The 20,139-nt window shown below is 42.2% G+C and overlaps 1 protein-coding gene across 2 annotated transcripts in view; it reads right to left on the bottom strand.

Annotated features, from left to right (window-relative positions):
* Nucleotides 1–20,139, bottom strand: part of LOC137335493 (ankyrin repeat domain-containing protein SOWAHA-like) — a 60,001-nt gene that overhangs the window by 21,696 nt on the left and 18,166 nt on the right. For both annotated transcript variants that reach the window (XM_068000836.1, XM_068000835.1), the window contains exon 4: nucleotides 6,318–6,467. In XM_068000836.1, the coding sequence (XP_067856937.1) occupies nucleotides 6,318–6,467 (150 nt within the window). The remainder of the gene's footprint in view (nucleotides 1–6,317; nucleotides 6,468–20,139) is intronic.

Here is a 20,139-nt window from a genome sequence, read left to right on the forward strand (position 1 = left end):
GTTTGGGCCCTCTTGCAGGAGCAGAACCATTCAATTAGAACCCATGGTTGGTATCAACTGAGTGCAAAGCAGGACTGCACTCTGATTTGAAATGTCAACTTAATAGGGTTGTGGCTCAAAGTTAGCAAAACAAATTTTACCCATCAAAAGTACTACAGGAGCACAAAAAAGGGAAGTAAACTACTTTGCATTCTTTGTACAATAACCTTCTTTTCCCTTTCAAGATACTTGGCTCCACAATGAAATATTCTTATTCAAAAGATTTGATTTATTCTAAAATCTCACACAGAGAATATTATTTATCATTCTATTCAACTTGAACTGATCTACAAGCAATCGCTCAGTAAAACTATCAAGCAATCATATGGTAAACTTAGTTTAATGAACATATTGAAAATAAAGACAACTTACATGGTCATTCAAATCTAAATAAATTCAAATATGTTGCTTTTCTCATATTGCATTCCACTGATTATAGATTAAATTTTATTGAAAGGAATCATATAGAACTCTACTCATACTTCGAAATTACAAGAGTTGTTAAAGGCTTCAAACATTGATGACAATTACTCAAGATCAACATGGTGACATGAATGACATTCAGAATTAGTCATTTATGGAAATGAAGTCACTGAGTAGCAACAGCCACAAAATGGTTTATCATTTCTAAACTAGTGATCCCCATGCATGTTCTAGTCATACAGCATCGATGATTGATACACTTTTTTCTTTAAAAAGAAATTTTTTTTTTACTTTATTTTACCATTTTTAACTAGATTTACTATTGCATGTTTAGCAAAAGGCTGTCATGATGAAATGGTCCAAAATTTGCGATAAATAAACATTTTTAAATTATCATGCAACTTAGGTCAGAACCGAATACAAAAAAAAAATGAAACTAATCATGTCCTGATGTACTTTTTCCCTCCTTTCTGCCCCTTTTTCTCTCCTCGATTCTGGGTGCTAGCAGCCTGCTGAAATGTTCAAGTGATTATTCTTCAGGTGCAAGTAAAGAAAGTGTCTGCAAGCGACTGAACTGTGGGGATCCTAATTTTTTTTCCCAACCAATCTAAAAAAAAAATCAGACTTTAAAACAGTGCATGCTCAACTGGTATTTAAAACTTTAACTTTTTAAAAAAATACTTTACAAACATTCCCATTATGAAAATTAAAGTCACTGGCTCGCCAATGAAAAACAGTGGGAACTTTTACTTTTTTTTTGTGAAGCAAGGCCAAGGATAATTTGTTACTACTGTTTGATGTTTTAATACTGCCCCGGTAATGTAGTTTTCTCCCTATATTTAACACTGACAAGCCTGGAAGTGGTATAATCAAGGATGGTTATTGGTTTAGGTTCAACTTTCCTCTACAGGAAAATTCTTTGATGTAATTTTTCTGCACTTCATTCTACATTAGAAGTGTAAGCATTATCAAAATACCATTAACTTGCAGGAGTTTCTTAACCTAGGTAAATTTCTTCATGAATCGGCAACCCATCTTTGTGTGGAAAATGAAGAAATTGGCAAAATATCAGGAAATATTATTTTGGTGAAAAACTATATAAAAAAAAAGCAAAAATAAAGATCAAATGAAACTACATGGATTTACCTGATCTGAACTGTCCTCGTGTTAAGCATTGGGACATTTTCTCTACGTTAATGGTGCTAGATAAATGCAAGTTGCTGGCGTTGTGGTGAGCATTCCTAATTCTGTTGCATTAATCATTTCTACCAGAGAGGAAAATGTAACTTGCTCTCAATGTGATCAGATCAATTGGGACATTCTCCATACAGACTCAATACAGCGTTCACCTATCTACCATGTGTAGTGTGGATCAACTTTTATACAGGAGTTATAGTTCTTTTGCACAAGTGAAAGGAAAATAGGTATCACAGCTGTCACTACCTATTACTTATATGACATTTTATTTAAATACAAAATAAATCTCTTCTTTTATCTTGCAGTTTTATTTTTGAACTGGCAAATGAGAGCAATTTAATAAAGGTACTTACAGTATTGTATTTACACGCTAGTAAAATAGTACCCCATGATTGACAATATCAGTGCTTGATTCATTCGTTACCTTTATAGCCAAAGTACACAGTAATAATCAGTAGCTACTGTATTATGTGTCCACTGGGAAAATTACTACTGTATTAAGAGGCAACCTTGCGTGTACTGTTCGCTGTATAGTTATTTTTTGACACACCTCCTCTGTTAATTTTGGAATTAGTCTTCAGCGAACAAATGTGGTGAATGCTGCACACGTTGATCAGCAGGTCATTTAACCCTCATGGAGCATCAGAAAAAGACACCTAAATGCCACTTCCCAATGCAGTGGTAGGTAAATTCCAGTGCTGAAATTCCTAATATCACAGTAATATCATACCTATATCTTTGCGCCCATTTGACACAAGATACTGGAGGACTTTTTGTTATAACTGCTGTTGTACATTCCCCTCCCATCCTGACATGGCATAACTAATGCCATCCTGAGAAGACTGCCAAGGCAGGGAACAGCACAATGCACAGCCATGATGACACTACAGCAGCGTAAACACTGCAAATACAAAAATCCCCTAATCACTTTATATTATACAACTAAACTGAAACAGAAAGACTAATAAAATCTCGGGAAAAAGACCAGAAAAGGCTGGAAACATTCAGCAGGTCAGTCAGTACCTGTGGCGAGAACAGATGTTAATGTTTCAGGTGTAGACCCTTCGTCAGAACTGGAAGATATTACAGATGAACAGCATTTAAAAAGGAACAGAATGAAGGGATGGAGAGGGAAAACACACATACAAGAGAGGTAGTGAAATGACTTGTAAAGTGCCAAGTTGAAAATGGAAGCTGGTTAAATGGCTGAAGGAAGCATGAGAGAAATTGAAGACATTTACAAGACACAGAACGTGTGAATAGCTGAGGCAGTGCGGGGGTGGAAGGCAGGTCATAATGGAAGCAGGAAATAAAAACAGAAAACGCTGGAAAAGCTCAGCAAGTGAGGCAGCATCTATGGAGAAAGAAACAGAGTTAACTTTTCAGGTCGAAGACCTTTCGTCAGAAGGTCTTTGACCTGAAACGTTAACTCTGTTTCTTTCTCCACAGATGCTGCCTCACTTGCTGAGCTTTTCCAGCATTTTCTGTTTTTATTTCAGATTTCCAGCAGCCGCAGTATTTTGCTTATGATGGAAGCAGAAAAAACTGGCAAAGTGGAGCATGCTCCAATGGCCCAGGAGCCTTAGCTATAGCTCCCAATTTTTCTTCAGGAAGGGTTGCTGGTGGTGTGGGATAGGTGTGGCACCATTTCAAGAGGGGGGGTGGGGTGGTGACAGATTGGCTAGCGCTTGGAATGGGAACCCTCCATTAGAACACCATTCCGGCAGGGCAGTCAGCAGCCTTGTTGAATTAAAGTAAGTCTAATGAGTCTATAGTTATTTGGATTCGATTTGCCACTCTCTTTAAATCTGGGCACCACATTAGCATGTTTCTAATTTAGTAGCACTTTCCCAGTTTCAAACGACTCCCTCATAATAAGTCAGTGCTTCATCAATCTCGTCCCTGTTTTTTTTCCTCTCCTAGCTGCTCCTCGGCAGCATCATCCAAAGACATGACATCAAGTTCCACATGTACATCAATGACACCCAACTCTACCTTACTTCCACCTCTCCTTCACTGCCTCATTGTTGTCAGATGACTTTGTCCGGCATCCAATCCTGGATGAGCCACAATTTCCTTCAATTGAACTTTGGGAAGACCAAAGCCATTGTCTTTCCCCCACGCGACAAACTCCGTTCCCTTGCAATCGATTCCATCCCCCTCCTTGATCACTGTCTCAGGCTTCCGACCCCATAGCTTCTCCAGCACAAAGATTGCCTACTTCCGCGTCTAACATCGCCCGACCCCAACACTGCCTCAGGCTATCTGCTGCTGAAACACTCATCCATGCTTTTGTTAGCTTTGGACTTGACTATTCCAATACTGTCCTGGCTTGTCTGTTCCCTCCACAGATGCTGACTGACCTGCTAAGTGTTTCCAACATTTTCTGTTTGTTTCAGAATTCCAGTATCTGGCAGTTTTTTGTTTTTTGATTAACAAAATCTTGAACTCACTTTCACAGCTCATGACATCATTTGAATCCCTCAACTGTGTTATAGCCTTGAAACACACTCAAAGTTGTTCTATTTAAAGAAAATTACAAAGCAGTTTGAACGTTATATTTTTGTAAAGTACTCGTTTGTACCAAATTTTCAAAAGAGATGTTTTTGTAAAGTACTCTTTTGTACCAAATTTTCAAAAGAGATGTTTTTTCAAATAATCTTGTCTGAGTAACAGCACAACATAAAAGAGGGCGATCGAAAGTGATTAATATAATTTTTCTTCGAAAATCATCAGTAATAATTTGAAAGCCATGGTCTGTACCAAGTTAGCAGACATTAAGCCTAGGGAATAGTTAGGGCAGTACAAGTGGCCTCAGCACTGGTCTTGAGGCAAGAAAAATCAGCCACAGTGACCTCCAACAGGAAAGGGTGTGTGTAGATGTCAAGTGAGAACAGATCAGGCTCAGCTGTCATGCCCTCCATATCTGAATAGCCTGTGGAGTTTCACTGTTTAGGCTCACACATGAAGAATGGCCACTTGGGCAAGGTCCCGGAGGGTGACTGGTGCTTGTGAAACTGTAGCCCTACAAGAGTTAGTGTCTTCAGGACAGGAGGGGAGAAAACTAGATGAAAAATTGAAGTACTCAAAAAAGAAAAACACTAGTTCTAGCTTTATGATAATGTAATACTTAGGGCTATTCAGGATAACATTACATTAATTAGACCCAATTTGCATAAGGAACTTAGGTTAATTGTTTATGGGACATTACAAAAAGAATCCAGATTTTAAAAGATCTGCTACACAGGAATAATGTCACATACTACTGTGTTGTTTCTTTGATAGTGGCAGTGATAGATTGCTGCGTTGAGCTTATTATGTACCTTGAAAATGAGGAAGCTCATACTGCAGAAAAGCTACTGTAGGAAGAATGGTAATAATGGCAATTGCACATCCACACTGCGATAGGCCACAACCACAGCATTATCTGCCGTGAGCATACTTTAACAACCTGGGAGCTGTTCAAGCAATAAATACAATTACAACTCGAAGAGGAAATGCAGGGATATCCCCCCTGCAGCATTTCTTAACAAAGCATCGAGAACCTAAGCTAATTTCAAAAATGACCAGATGGTAGAGATTGCAAGCCTTCTACGGTGAGGAACGAACAATTAACATTAATAAATAAAATTAGGTGGCCTATTAGTCTTGCTGACTGGGGAGATAGCTAAGCTGTTCCATACAGTAGGATCTGCAACAGTGTAACAAAGGCAAAACAATCTGATAGCAATTAGCTATGAAACTATGTTGTAATAAATGGCAATTTCCATGTCAGTTTTATCAGTTAGAATTTACCTTGCCTCAGTGTTATAATTCTGACCCGCAGTCAAGCAGAACTTGGCTTCGATAGAAATGGCGGTCAGATCTGAAATTATTCTGGGCTACATAAACAAACCTCTGCCAAAATGCTAAATCCTGAAGCAATTATCATTCCTCCTAATTCGCTGCAATTTTACACAATTTCATTTAATGTTTGACTATTACAGATTCTATTCTAAATTGAAGTATTTTTCCATGATCCAGCATTTGAAATCTGGATGCACTGATCCTGACCAAAAAAAACAGTATTACCATACAATTTGTCAATTCAGTCAGATTGTTTTTGTGCCTCTCAAAAACCTATTCCAATTTTGAAAAAATATATAGTCTATATTTTTCTAGCATCTTCCCAAAACATTTCTATTCTAATGTGGATATCATAAACTTGGTCCACTGTTTATACAGTCACGATTATTCGGCATTTCAAAAGTTACAATTTGAATCTATTCTGCAATGAGACCCTCTCTGTCCTGGGCATTGTTTGTAGCTTCGCAAGGAGGCACCTGCTTTCTATCATGTAACAGCTGCAAAAACAAAAATAGTGGAGAAATTAGAGAAACACACAGAATGCGTTTGACGCGTTTCTTAAACACATCACCCTTGGAATTATTTCTTCTGCCATGTCACTAACAATTGATTGTTTTCAATAAGTTAGGTGCACTCCTTCCCAGAGTATAGCATTAGCATTTTCTTGGCTGTTTGAACTCCAAATCATCAAGTATAGTTCTATAAATTTTAAATTTGGCTTTAAGTTTCAATATCAACTTGCCATTCTCTCAGTTGCTTTTAATCTTCCTAATTTCCCTAGCGGTTATAGGGAGACAGGTTTGTAAGAGTACCTTGAACACATTATCGAACTCCTCCTCTTGGGGCTCTTCCACCTTTACTTCAATATGCACTGGACCTGCTGCATCACTTTCAGATACAATAGCGAGTTCTTTGTCCTGCTTTTCTTCAAATGCTTCACTGCAGCAAAGACTGGGGTTTTCCTGCAATTTAATCAATAAAAAGGTCAACTGCGTGTACAAGCAAGTACACTAAATAAAATCCTGATTTTACTTCAAACTCTTCCATCACCATCCCTGGGTATGTCCTGTCCCACCGGCAGGACAGACCAACCAGAGGTGGCGGTACAGTGATATACAGTCAGGAGGGAGTGGCCCTGGGAGTCCTCAACATTGACTCTGGACCCCATGAAATCTCATGGCATCAGGTCAAACATGGGCAAGGAAACCTCCTGCTGATTATCACCTACCGCCCTCCCTCAGCTGATGAATCAGTCCTCCTCCATGTTGAACACCACTTGGAGGAAGCACTGAGGGTAGCAAGGGCACAGAATGTACTCTGGGTGGGGGACTTCAATGTCCATCACCAAGAGTGGCTCGGTAGCACCACTACTGACCGAGCTGGCCGAGTCCTGAAGGACATAGCTGCTAGACTGGGCCTGCGGCAGGTGGTGAACGAACCAACACGAGGGAAAAACTTACTTGACCTCGTCCTCACCAATCTACCTGTCGCAAATGCATCTGTCCATGACAGTATTGGTAGGAGTGACCACCGCACAGTCCGTGTGGAGATGAAGTCCCGTCTTCACACTGAGGATACCATCCAACGTGTTGTGTGGCACTACCACCGTGCGAAATGGGATAGATTCAGAACAGATCTAGTAGCTCAAAACTGGGCATCCATGAGGCGCTGTGGGCCATCAGCAGCAGCAGAATTGTATTCCAGCACAATCTGTAACTTCATGGCCTGGCATGTTCCTCACTCAACCATTATCAACAAGCCAGGGGATCAACTCTGGTTCGATGAGGAGTGTAGAAGAGCATGCCAGGAGCAGCACCAGGTGTACCTAAAAACGAGGTGCCAACCTGCTGAAGCTACAACTCGGGACTACATGCATGCTAAACAGCGGAAGCAACATGCTATAGACAGAGCGAAGCGATTCCACAACCAACGGATCAGATCAAAGCTCTGCAGTCCTGCCACATCCAGTCGTGAATGGTGGTGGACAATTAAACAAAAAAACAGGAGGAGGCGGCTCTGGAAACATCACCATCCTCAATGATAGTGGAGTCCAGCACGTGAGTGCAAAAGACAAGGCTGAAGCGTTTGCAACCATCTTCAGCCAGAAGTGCCGAGTGGATGATCCATCTCAGCTTCCTCCCGATATCCCCACCATCACAGAAGCCAATTCAATTCACTCCTCGTGATATCAAGAAATGGCTGAGTGCACTGGATACAGCAAAGGCTATGGGCCCTGACAACATCCCGGCTGTAGTGCTGAAGACTTGTGCTCCAGAACTAGCTGCGCCTCTAGCCAAGCTGTTCCAGTACAACTACAAAACAGGCATCTACCCAACAATGTGCAAAATTGCCCAGGTATGTCCTGTCCACAAAATGCAGGACAAATTCAATCCGGCCAATTACCGCCCCTTCAGTCTACTCTCATTCATCAGCAAAGTGATGGAAGGTGTCGTTGACAGTGCTATCTAGCGGCACTAACTCACCAATAACCTGCTCACCGATGCTCAGTTTGGGTTCTGCCAGGACCACTCAGCTCCAGACCTCATTACAGCCTTGGTCCAAACATGGACAAAAGAGCTGAATTCCAGAGGTGAGGTGAGAGTGACTGCCCTTGACATCAAGGCAGCATTTGACCGAATGTGGCACCAAGGAGCCCTAGTAAAATTGAAGTCAATGGGAATCAGGGGGAAAACTCTCCAGTGGCTGGAGTCATACCTAGCACAAAGGAAGATAGTAGTGGTTGTTGGAGGCCAATCATCTCAGCCCCAGGGCATTGCTGCAGGAGTTCCTCAAGGCAGTGTCCTTGGCCCAACCATCTTCAGCTGCTTCATCAATGACCTTCCCTCCATCATAAGGTCAGAAATGGGGATGTTAGCTGATGATTGCACAGTGTTCAGTTCCATTCGCAACCCCTCAAATAATGAAGCAGTCCGAGCCCACATGCAGCAAGACCTGGACAACATTCAGGCTTGGGCTCATAAGTGACAAGTAACATTCGCGCCAGACAAGTGCCAGGCAATGACCATCTCCAACAAGAGAGAGTCTAACCACCTCCCCTTGACATTCAACGGCATTACCATCGCCGAATCCCCCACCATCAACATCCTGGGGGTCACCATTGACCAAAAACTTAATTGGACCAGCCACATAAATACTATGGCTACAAGAGCAGGTCAGAGGCTGGGTATTCTGCGGCGAGTGACTCATCTCCTGACTCCCCAAAGCCTTTCCACCATCTACAAGGCACAAGTCAGGAGTGTGATGGAATACTCTCCACTTGCCTGAATGAGTGCAGCTCCAACAACACTCAAGAAGCTTGACACCATCCAGGACAAAGCAGCCCACTTGATTGGCACCCTATCCACCACCCTAAACATTCACTCCCTCCACCACCGACGCACAGTGGCCGCAGTATGTACCATCTACAGGATGCACTGCAGCAACTCACCAAGGCTTCTTCGAAAGCACCTCCCAAACCCGCGACCTCTACCACCTAGAAGGACAAGAGCAGCAGGCACATGGGAATACCACCACCTGCACGTTCCCCTCCAAGTCACACACCATCCCGACTTGAAAATATATCGCCGTTCCTTCATTGTCGCTGGGTCAAGATCCTGGAACTCCCTTCCTAACAGCACTGTGGGAGAACCTTCATCACACAGACTGCAGCGGTTCAAGGCGGCGGCTCACCACCACCTTCTCAAGGGCAATTAGGGATGGGCAATAAATGCTGGCCTCGCCAGCAATGCCCACATCCCATGAACGAAAAAAAAACTTCGAACAGTATCATTTGTATTGTTTCTCATCCCTAGATTTTCCCTTCCCGACTCTTACTCAGTGAGCTATCACCAACAGCTCTCTACGACCCCGGCAAGTGGGCATTCTCAGACAGTGAACATCAGTAGTCTATTTATCATTGGAGGGGATCGGGTCCTGCAATGGCCCAATGTTCACAAATGTGGACTCTCCAGCGGGGCTCCTAATTAATGATCAAGAGCAGGGACACTGATTCTTTTTTCCCCTGACTCCCCCTAAAGGGTTTGAAGCCAAATAGTACCACCCTAAATAAAGCTCTGGCTGAGATCAACCAACTCAGCACAGACCAGGAACTGAACGTGAGACTACTGGTATATACGGCCTAATACTATACTAGGTGATATCTTTGCTCACTAAGGGAGCTATTAAACACTTATTATTACAGACCAATACCAGGTAGTATAGTAAGTACAGTATTGGGTACTTTAACCAGTAATAATAGTATTGAGTATGTGCAGTTATAACATTGCCAATTTCATAGATTGTTCAAATCTCTTCCCTTGTCTTCCATCTAAGGGCCTCAGAGACTTTGGGCGGGGCAGTGGAATCAAAGGAAGCAGCTCAGAAATTACATAATGAGTTAAAGAAAGAAAGAGAAAAAAAGAGGAAGAGAGAGAGAAAAAAAGAAATAACTTGCATTTATGTAGCAGCCAATTAAGTACTTTTGAAGTGTAGTCACTGTTGTAATGTAGAGAAACACAGCAGCCAATTTGCACACAGAAAGGTCCCACAAACTAAGATAAATGACCAGATAATATGGTTTAGTGACATCAGGTGAGGGATAAATGTTGATTGGGACACCGGGGAGAACTCCCCTGCTCTTCTTAAAATTGTGCCATGGGATCATTTACGGCCACCTGAGGGGCCAGATGGGGCCTCAGTTTAATGTCTCATCTGAAAAACACCGGCTACTTCCTCAGTACTGCAATGAGTTAGGACAAAATTAGTAAAAGGGCAGAATAGCAGATTAAATTTAATGCAGACAAGTGCAAAGTCATGCGCATAGGAAGGAAACATAAGCAGCACATACTCCTTGAATGACGCTGAAATAGCTAAAGATGAAGCTGAAAGAAAGCAGGGGTCTTAGCAAGCTTGATGCTAAACATGTCGGACCAATGCATTAACAGAAATCACAAACAGTTGAATGCTGAACTACATAGACAAAACAGTTGAATAAGGCAGAGGGCACTGTAATCAAACTGAAGATAAACAGGAAAGATTTGGGGTTTTCAGCCTAGAAAGTGACATCGGAGAGGCGATCCTACAGGAGGTACAGTGTAAAGTAAGAAAAGATAAATCCAGAAAATTACTTTAAAGTAAATTTTGAGAGTAGAACAAGAGGCCCCAGGTTCAATGTAGTAAAGGGCAAATTTAGGATTGACATCAGGAAATTCATCTTCACACAAAGACAGACTCCCAGATACAATAGCAGAGGTGAAAAGCCTGGAATCAATTAAGAAACAATTGGATGCTGCGATTGGGGGCGGGGTGGGTTGGACAATAGGGTATTTCTGGGTAGATGAAGAAAGATGGACCAAATGCATTCCTCATTTCTAATTATCTTGTGACCATGTGTAATTGTTTATTTTTAAAAAACTATTTATATTGTTCAAAACTGGGAGTACAGGATATCTTATCAGGCTTTGACGCCAAACAAATATGACCTCTAAAAAGTAGCACACACCCAAGCACTATATTGAGTGCAGCATTTATTATAAAATGACAGTGAACTTCTTGGTTTCGCGGATCCATATTGTAATCCTGACAAAACAGGGAAAATAGAGCAAGATGTGGAGAAACAGCAGTGGCTTTCAACTAGCCACATTTTGTGTTGCTGTGCTATACATGGCCCTCTGTGGTTTAAAACATATCCTCTGCTTCCGCTTTCTCACCACTTTTCCTTGCATAATACCCACATAAAAGGTTTTAATAAAAACAAATAGAATTATCTATTAGCTTTTGAAGTGTTGCAACAGAGCACCACCACCATGAAATTACAATTTAAATCAATAGCCCTGTTAAAACAGCAGACAAATTGCATATGAACATGATAACAGTTCGTACATCAACCATTGCACAACATAATTTCAACACATTAATTACTCGAAAGCCAAACACTATCTAATCAATGATGAGTTAGGCATTAAGCTAAGTCCGGAATTCTCAGAAGTGTGAGGCATGGGTCTGTTACAGACAAAATGTGGGCAGTGTTAAAAAAAAATGGCAGGCACACATTGAAGCATAAGATGGATGGGATTTTGTATGTAAACAATAAACGCTATGAAAGTAAACAAAGCTTGGACTCTGAGCTATCAATCGACCCGACAACGAGACTGCCACCAAGTGACCCAGCTTGCCAAGCCGATTTAAATTGTATTGTAGATCAACACCTAAATAATGCTCAGGAAGTTTTCCACACACCGCATATGAAATCGGATGAGGCATTAAAAGTGACCAGTTTATCCATTTCATTAGACTTAATCCAGTTGAGCAACAGACAGAACAAATATTTTGGTTTTAATTATAATAACTTTGATTTGTGAAAATAAATGTAGTACCTCAATGCTTTTATGAAATATTGCTATAATGCTTTGTTGATGCTAAGGAGAGGTATCGATCAATGGCTATTCTGGGGCTCTTCCAATTGGCAGTTGTGCGACTGCTGTTTGGTTGTAATTCAGATTTTTTATTATTTCACTTTCATGGTATCATAGTAGGTACTGCGCAGAAGGCGGCCATTTGGCCCGTTGTGCCTGTGCCAGCTCTTTGAAAGAACTATCCAATTAGTCCCATCCCCCTGCTCTTTCCCGATAGCCCTATAAATTTTTTCCCTTCAAGTATTTATCTAATTCCCTTTTGAAAGCTACTACTGAATCTGCTTCCACCATCCTTTCAAGAAGTGCATTCCAGATAATTACAACTCGCTGCATAAAAAAAGTTTCCTCATGTCGACTTCTGGCACTTTTGCCGATCACCTTAAATCTGTCCCCTCTGGTTACCCACCCTTCTGCCACTGGAAACAGTTTCTCCTTATTTACTCTATCAAAACCCTTCATGATTTTGAACACTTCTATCAAATCTTCCCTTAACCTTCTCTGTTCTAAGGAGAACAATCCCAGTTTCTCCAGTCTCTCCACATAACTGAAGTTCCTCATCTCTGGTACCATTCTAGTAAATCTCTTCTGCACCCTCTTTAAGGCCTTGACATCCTTCCTAAAGTGTGGTGCCCAGAATTGAACTCAATAATCCAGCTGAGGCATAACCAGTGTTTTATAAAGGTTTGGCATAATTTCCTTGCTTTTGCACTCTATGCCTCTATTAATAAAGCCCAGGATTCCATATGCTTTTTTAACAGCTTTTTCAACTTGTCCTGCCACCTTCAAAGATTTGTGTATGTGCACCCCGGGTCTCTCTGTTCCTGCACCCCCTTTAAAATTGTACCACTTAGTTTATATTGCCTCTCCTCATTCTTCCTACCAAAATGTATCACTTTACACTTCTGTGTTAAATTTCATCTGCCATGCTTCTGCCCATTTCACCAGTCGATCTATATCCTACTGAAATAAGTTACTATCTTCTACATTGTTTACTACATTTCCGAGTTTCGTGTCATCTGCAATCTTTGAAATTATACCCTCTATACCCAAGTCCAGGTAAGTAATATATATCAAAAAGAGCAATGGTCCTAATACTGACCCCTGGGGAACACCACTGTACACTTCCTCCAGTCTGAAAAACAATCGTTCACCAATGCTCTCTGCTTTCTGCCCCTTAGCCAATTTTGTATCTACACTGCCATTGTCCCTTTAATCCCATGGGCTTTGATTTTGCTAACAAGTCTATTATGTGGTAGTTTCTCAAATGCCTTTTGAAAGTCTGTATACACAATATCAACCACACTACCCTCATCAACCCTCTCTATTACGTCATCAAAGAACTCAATCAAGTTAGTCAAACACGATTTTCCTTTAACAAATCCATGCCGAAACTCAATTATCAGCCCATACTTTTCCAAGTGCCAATTAATTTTGTCCCGGATTATTGTCTCTAAAAGTTTCCCCACCACCGACATGAGGCTGACTAGCCTGTAATTGCCGGGTTTATCCCTCTTCCCTTTTTTGAACAGGGGTGTAACATTTGCAATCCTCCAGCACTGTCCCCATATCCAAGGAGGATTGGAAGATTGTGGCCAGAGACTACACAGTGACCCTTACTTCCCTCAGTAACCTCGGATGCATCCCATCTGGACCGGGTGACTTTTCTACTTTGAGTTCTGCCAATCTTTTAAGTACCTCCTCTTTATCTATTTTTATCCTATCCAATATCGCTACTACTTCCTCCTCTACTGCTACTATGGCAGCATTCTCTTCTCTAGTGAAGACGGATGTGAAGTATTCATTTAGTAGCTCAACCATGCCCTCTGCCTCTACAAGATGATCTCCTTTTTTGTCCCTAATCAGTCCCATTCTTCCTTTGACTACCCTTTTACTATTTATAAGTTTATAAAAGACTTTTGGGTTCCCTTTTATGTTAGCCGCTAATTTATTCTCATACTCTCTCTTTGCCCCTTCTTATTCCCTTTTTTAGATCTCCTCTGTGCTTTCTGTATTCAGCCTAGTTTTCTGCTGGATTATGAACCTTATATTTATCATGAGCCTTTTTCTATTTCATTTTAATCTCTATATCTTTAGTCATCCAGGGAGCTCTAGCTTTGGCTGCCCTTCTTTTCTCCCTCATAGGAATGTGTCTACTCTGACCCCAAACCAACTCCACCTTGAAGGCCTCCCATTGTTCAACTATTGTTTTGCTACCAATTTTTGATTCCAATCCATCTGGGCTAGATCCCTTTTTAACTCACTGAAATTAGCCCTCTTCCAGTTAAATGTTTTCACATTTGATTGTTCCTTGTCCTTTTCCATAACTATTCTAAACCTAATGATGTTATGATTACTGTTCCCCAAATGCTCCCCCACTGAAACATGCTCCACTTCATTCCCCAGAACTAGATTCAGCACTGTTTTCTTCCTGGTTAGGCTGGAAATACACAGTTCCAGAAAGTTCTCGGACACATTTTAGCAATTCCTCCCCCTCTTTGCCCTTTACACTGTTACTGTCCTAGTCTATATTGGGATAATTGCAGTCCCCTATTATCTTTACTCTATAGTTCTTGCACCTTTCTGTAATTTGATCCTCTATCTCTTTCCCACTATTTGGTGGCCTATAGTGTATATCCAGCAGTGTAATAGCTCCTCTATTGTTCCTTGATTCTAACCAAATAGATTCTGTCTTGGACCCCTCAACTACACATCCCTTTCCAGTGCTATAATAGTTTCTTTATCAATACTGTCACTCCCCTCCTTTCTTTCCTTCCCTATCTTTCTTAAATACCTTGTAGCCAGGAATATTAAGTACCAATCCTCCCCTTCTTTGAGCCAGGTCTCTGTTATTGCCACTATATCATAGTCCCATGTGGCGACTTGAGCCTGCAGCTCACCAACCTTATTTACCATGCTACGTGCATTTACGTACATGCACTCTAAACTCATCTTAGATTGCCTCGCATTTGGCCCCTGTCTGATTCCTCCTATTTCTGAATTATTCTTTACTCTAATGCTACTTGTCCCTCCCAGTCCTCTGTGCACCTTGTTTCTCCTCTCTAATGTTTCATCCTGGTGCCCATTCCCCTGCCAAATTAGTTTAAATCCTCCCCTACTAGTTAGTTAGCCTCCCCGCAAGAACACTGGTCCCAGCTCTGTTGAGGTGCAGCCTGTCCATTTTGAACAGATCCCTCCTGCCCCAGAGCTGGTCCTAATGCCCAAGGAATCTGAAGCCCTCCCTCCTGCATTATTTCTCCAGCCATGCATTAACCTGTCTTATCCTGCCAATTTTACTATATTGGCATCTCAGAATCAGCAGCACTCTTTTCTAACTGTCAGCTACAACCATGTTAGCTGAATGTTTCAATTAGAACAAAGTGAAAAAATGCAACATATTGCAAATGAGTGCATGGATTGAGCATATGTGCATGAGTGCATGCAAGAGCAGGATTGTGAAAGTGTACACGAGCAAGAGAAAGACTGTGAGCATGCATGAAGGGAAATATGCAAGAGAAGGTTGTCAGTGTGCATGCTTGAGAAACAGAGTATGAGGAGTCTATTTGTCAGTCTATTTGTGAGAATGCAACATTTGGATTTCAAGAACTGTATACAGGAGTGCAACACTAACATGAATTAAATAGGGTTGTAACCATTATGGTGTCATGCATGGTCTTTCCACTGCAAATATGTACTAAACCTTTTTTTAAAATGTTATTACGTTGTCTACTGTGTTTAGAAAATGCAGTAGTTTTACCACTTCTCTCATTTGCTTTGTCAAGAAACAACTCGGGACTCCTCAAGAGTTGCCCCTTCCCCAAATCATGCTTAGGGTGCACTCTAAGTTTGAGAATTCCTGAGCTATACAATTTATACTGGAAATACAGCAAGAAATAAGATGCTTTGCAGTGTGCTGTATGCAGTGCTGTTTCAAAAACCAAATATCAAAACATAAAACAGGAAATTTGGATTCAACTGAACAGAATAGCGTTGGTGGAATTTTTAGTCAGTATTTCAATCAATATTTTTGAAAACAAATAACTGCATACCCAAGTTACATCTATGGCCCCAGGGTTAGCCCTTCCATTTCATATACCCACTTCATAGAATCTTACAGCACAGGAGACTGCCATTCAGTCTGTCATGCCTGTGCCAGCTCTTTGAAAGAGCTATCCAATTTAGTCTCCCTAGCTTTTTCCCCATAACCCTGCAAATTAGTCCTCTTCAAGGACACGTCCAATTGTCTTTTGAAAGTTCCTATGGAATATGCTTCTACCACTCTTTCAGGTAGAGCACTCCAGATCTTGACCCTCTGAAAAAATTTCGGCTCATTTCCCCTCTAGTTCTTTTGCCAATGATTTTAAATCTGTGACCTGTGGTTACTGTCCCACTTGCCAAAAGAAACAGTTTCCCCCTATTTGCTCCATCAAAACCCCTCATAACTTTCAATACCTCCATTAAGTCTCCCCTTAACCTTCTCTGCTCTAAGGAGAACAATCCCAGCTTCTCCAATCTTTCCACATAACTGAAGTCCCTCATCCCTGGTATCATCTTGGTAAACCTCCTCTGTACCCTCTCCAAGGCCTTGATGTCCTTCCTAAAGTGTGGTGCCTGGAATTGTACACAATACTCAAGCTGAGGCCTAACTAGTGATTTGTAAAGGTTTAGCATGACTTCCTTGTTTTTGTATTCAATTCTCCTATTTACAAAGCCAAGTATCCCATACGCTTTCCTAAACACCTTATCAACTTGTCCTGCCACCTTCAAAGATTTGTGTATTTGCACTCCCCAGGTCCCTCTGCTCTTGCACCCCCCTACCCCACTCAAAATAGTAGAATTTAGATTATACTGCCTCTTCATGTTGTTCCTCCCAAAGTGTATCACTTCACACTTATCCACATTAAATTGAATCTGCCATGTGAACGCCCATTTCACCAGTCTGTCTATATCCTCCTGAGGTCTGCTACTATCCTGCTCAGTATTTAATACGTTGCCAAGTTTTATATCATCCGCAAACTTCAACATTGTACTTCCTATACCCAAATCCAGGTCATTTATATATAACAAGAAAAGCAATGCTCCTAATACTGACCCCTGGGGGATCCCACTGCATACTACTCTCCAGTCAGAAAAACATCCGTTCACCGCTACTCTTTGCCTCCTATCCCGTAATCAATTATGTACCCAAGTTACCAACGTCCCTTTAATACCACGTGCTTCTATTTTCCGAATAAGTCTTACGTGGTACTTTATTCAATGCCTTTTGAAAGTCCATATATACATCTACTGCACTACCTTCATCAACCATCTCTGTTACTTCATCAAAGAACTCAATCAGGTTAGTCAGACATGATTTGCTTTTAACAAATCCATGCTGGCTGTCCCTTATTAACCCATGCTTCTCCAAGTGAGAATTAGCTTTGTCCTTGACAATGGTCTCTAGTACTTTTCCCCATCACTAGCGTTAGACTGGCTCCCTTTTTTTGAACAGGGGTGTAACATTTGCAATCCTCCAGTTCTCTGGTACCACTCCAAATTACATCCAAGGAGGATTAAATGATTGTGGTCAGAGTTTCTGCTTTCTCCACCCGAGCTTCCCTCAGGAACCTAGACTGCATCCCATCTGGACCGGGAGACTTGTTAACTTTGAGTGTTGCCAATCTATTTAGTACCTCCTTTCTATCTATTTTTATCCTATCAAATATCTCTACTCCCTCCTCCTCTATTGCAACATTAACTTTAACCTCTTCTTTTATGAAGACAGATGCAAAGTACTCATTCATGCCCTCTGCCTCTACAAGATTTTTTTTGGTCCCTATTCGGCCCCACCATTCCTTTAACTATCCTTTTACTTTTTATATGTTTATAAAGATTTTTGGGTTCCCTTTTATGTTACCCGCTAATCTTTTCTCATATTCTCTCTTTGAATCCCAACTTTGAATTATCAGATGAGAATCAGGTCTGCTTGACAGTTGAATCCTCTAGCTATGATTTTGAAGAATGTTTTTCTCCCTCTGCTTCTACAATATTCAAAAGAGGAGCGAAGAAAAAGAATTGATGGTTTAAGTTACGCTATACCAAGCTGGTTAAGCCAGTGAGTAGCTGAGCCATACAGACCAGGAACATGCCAAATTTGATCCATGGTCTTTGGTGAGTTAGCTGGTCTCAGCCAAGGCAGAGGTAGGAGCGCTACAGCTGTCCTCAGCACTTAAGTTAATGAGAGGAAAATCACCCAAGTTTCTCTCCTGTTCGCTATCCAGTGACCTCTGTTGGAAGTGCACATATGTGGATGTTGAATGAAAGCAGGAACAAGTTTATCTTTGGTGCTCTGCACCAAACAGAGCACCACAATTAAAATACTAGTATCAGTAATGATGGCCATGAAACTACCGGATTGTCGTAAAAACCCATCTGGTTCACGAATGTCCTTTAGGGAAGGAAGCCTGCCGCCCTTACCCGGTCTGGCCTATATGTGACTCCAGACCCACAGCAATGTGGTTGATTCTTAATTGCCCTCTGAAATGGCCAAGCAAGCCACTCAGTTGTAAAATCTCGCTACGAAAAGTCATAATAAGAATAAAACCGGACGGACCACCCGGCATCGGACCACTAGGCACCGGATACGACAACGGCAAAACACCAAGCCCAGTCGACCCTGCAAGGTCCTCCTTACTAACATCTGGGGACTTGTGCCAAAATTGGGAGAGCTGTCCCACAGACTAGTCAAGCAACAGCCTGACATAGCCATACTCACAGAATCATATCTTTCAGCCAACGTCCCAGACTCTTCCATCACCATCCCTGGGGATGTCCTGTCCCACCGGCAGGACAGACCCACCAGAGGTGGCGGTACAGTGATATACAGTCAGGAGGGAGTGGCCCTGGGAGTCCTCAACATTGACTCTGGACCCCATGAAATCTCATGGCATCAGGTCAAACATGGGCAAGGAAACCTCCTGCTGATTACCACCTACCGTCCTCCCTCAGCTGATGAATCAGTCCTCCTCCATGTTGAACACCACTTGGAGGAAGCACTGAGGATAGCAAGGGCACAAAATGTACTCTGGGTGGGGGACTTCAATGTCCATCACCAAGAGTGGCTCGGTAGCACCACTACTGACCGAGCTGGCCGAGTCCTGAAGGACATAGCTGCTAGACTGGGCCTACGGCAGGTGGTGAGCGAACCAACACGAGGGAAAAACTTACTTGACCTCGTCCTCACCAATCTACCTGTCGCAAATGCATCTGTCCATGACAGTATTGGTAGGAGTGACCATCGCACAGTCCTCGTGGAGATGAAATCCCGTCTTCGCACTGTGGACACCATCCAACGTGTTGTGTGGCACTACCACCGTGCGAAATGGGATAGATTCAGAACAGATCTAGTAGCTCAAAACTGGGCATCCATGAGGCGCTGTGGGCCATCAGCAGCAGCAGAATTGTATTCCAGCACAATCTGTAACTTCATGGCCCGGCATATTCCGCACTCTACCATTACCAACAAGCAAGGGGATCAACCCTGGTTCAATGAGGAGTGTAGAAGAGCATGCCAGGAGCAGCACCAGGCGTACCTAAAAATGAGGTGCCAACCTGGTGAAGCTACAACTCAGGACTACATGCATGCTAAACAGCGGAAGCAACATGCTACAGACAGAGCTAAGCGATTCCACAACCAATGGATCAGATCAAAGCTCTGCAGTCCTGCCACATCCAGTCGTGAATGGTGGTGGACAATTAAACAACTAACGGGAGGAGGAGGCTCTGCAAACATCCCCATTCTCAATGATGGCGGAGTCCAGCACGTGAGTGCAAAAGACAAGGCTGAAGCGTTTGCAACCATCTTCAGCCAGAAGTGCCGAGTGGATAATCCATCTCAGCATCCTCCCGATATCCCCACCATCACGGAAGCCAGTCTCCGGCCAATTCGATTCACTCCACGTTATATCAAGAAACGGCTGAGTGCACTGGATACAGCAAAGGCTATGGGCCCCGACAACATCCCAGCTGTAGTGCTGAAGACTTGTGCTCCAGAACTAGCTGCGCCTCTAGCCAAGCTGTTCCAGTACAGCTACAACACTGGCATCCACCCGACAATGTGGAAAATTGCCCAGGTATGTCCTGTCCACAAAAAGCAGGACAAATCCAATCCGGCCAATTACCGCCCCATCAGTCTACTCTCAATCATCAGCGAAGTGATGGAAGGTGTCGTCGACAGTGCTATCAA

This window comes from Heptranchias perlo, chromosome 19, assembly GCF_035084215.1.
Source record: "Heptranchias perlo isolate sHepPer1 chromosome 19, sHepPer1.hap1, whole genome shotgun sequence".
NCBI classification, from domain to species: domain Eukaryota; kingdom Metazoa; phylum Chordata; class Chondrichthyes; order Hexanchiformes; family Hexanchidae; genus Heptranchias; species Heptranchias perlo.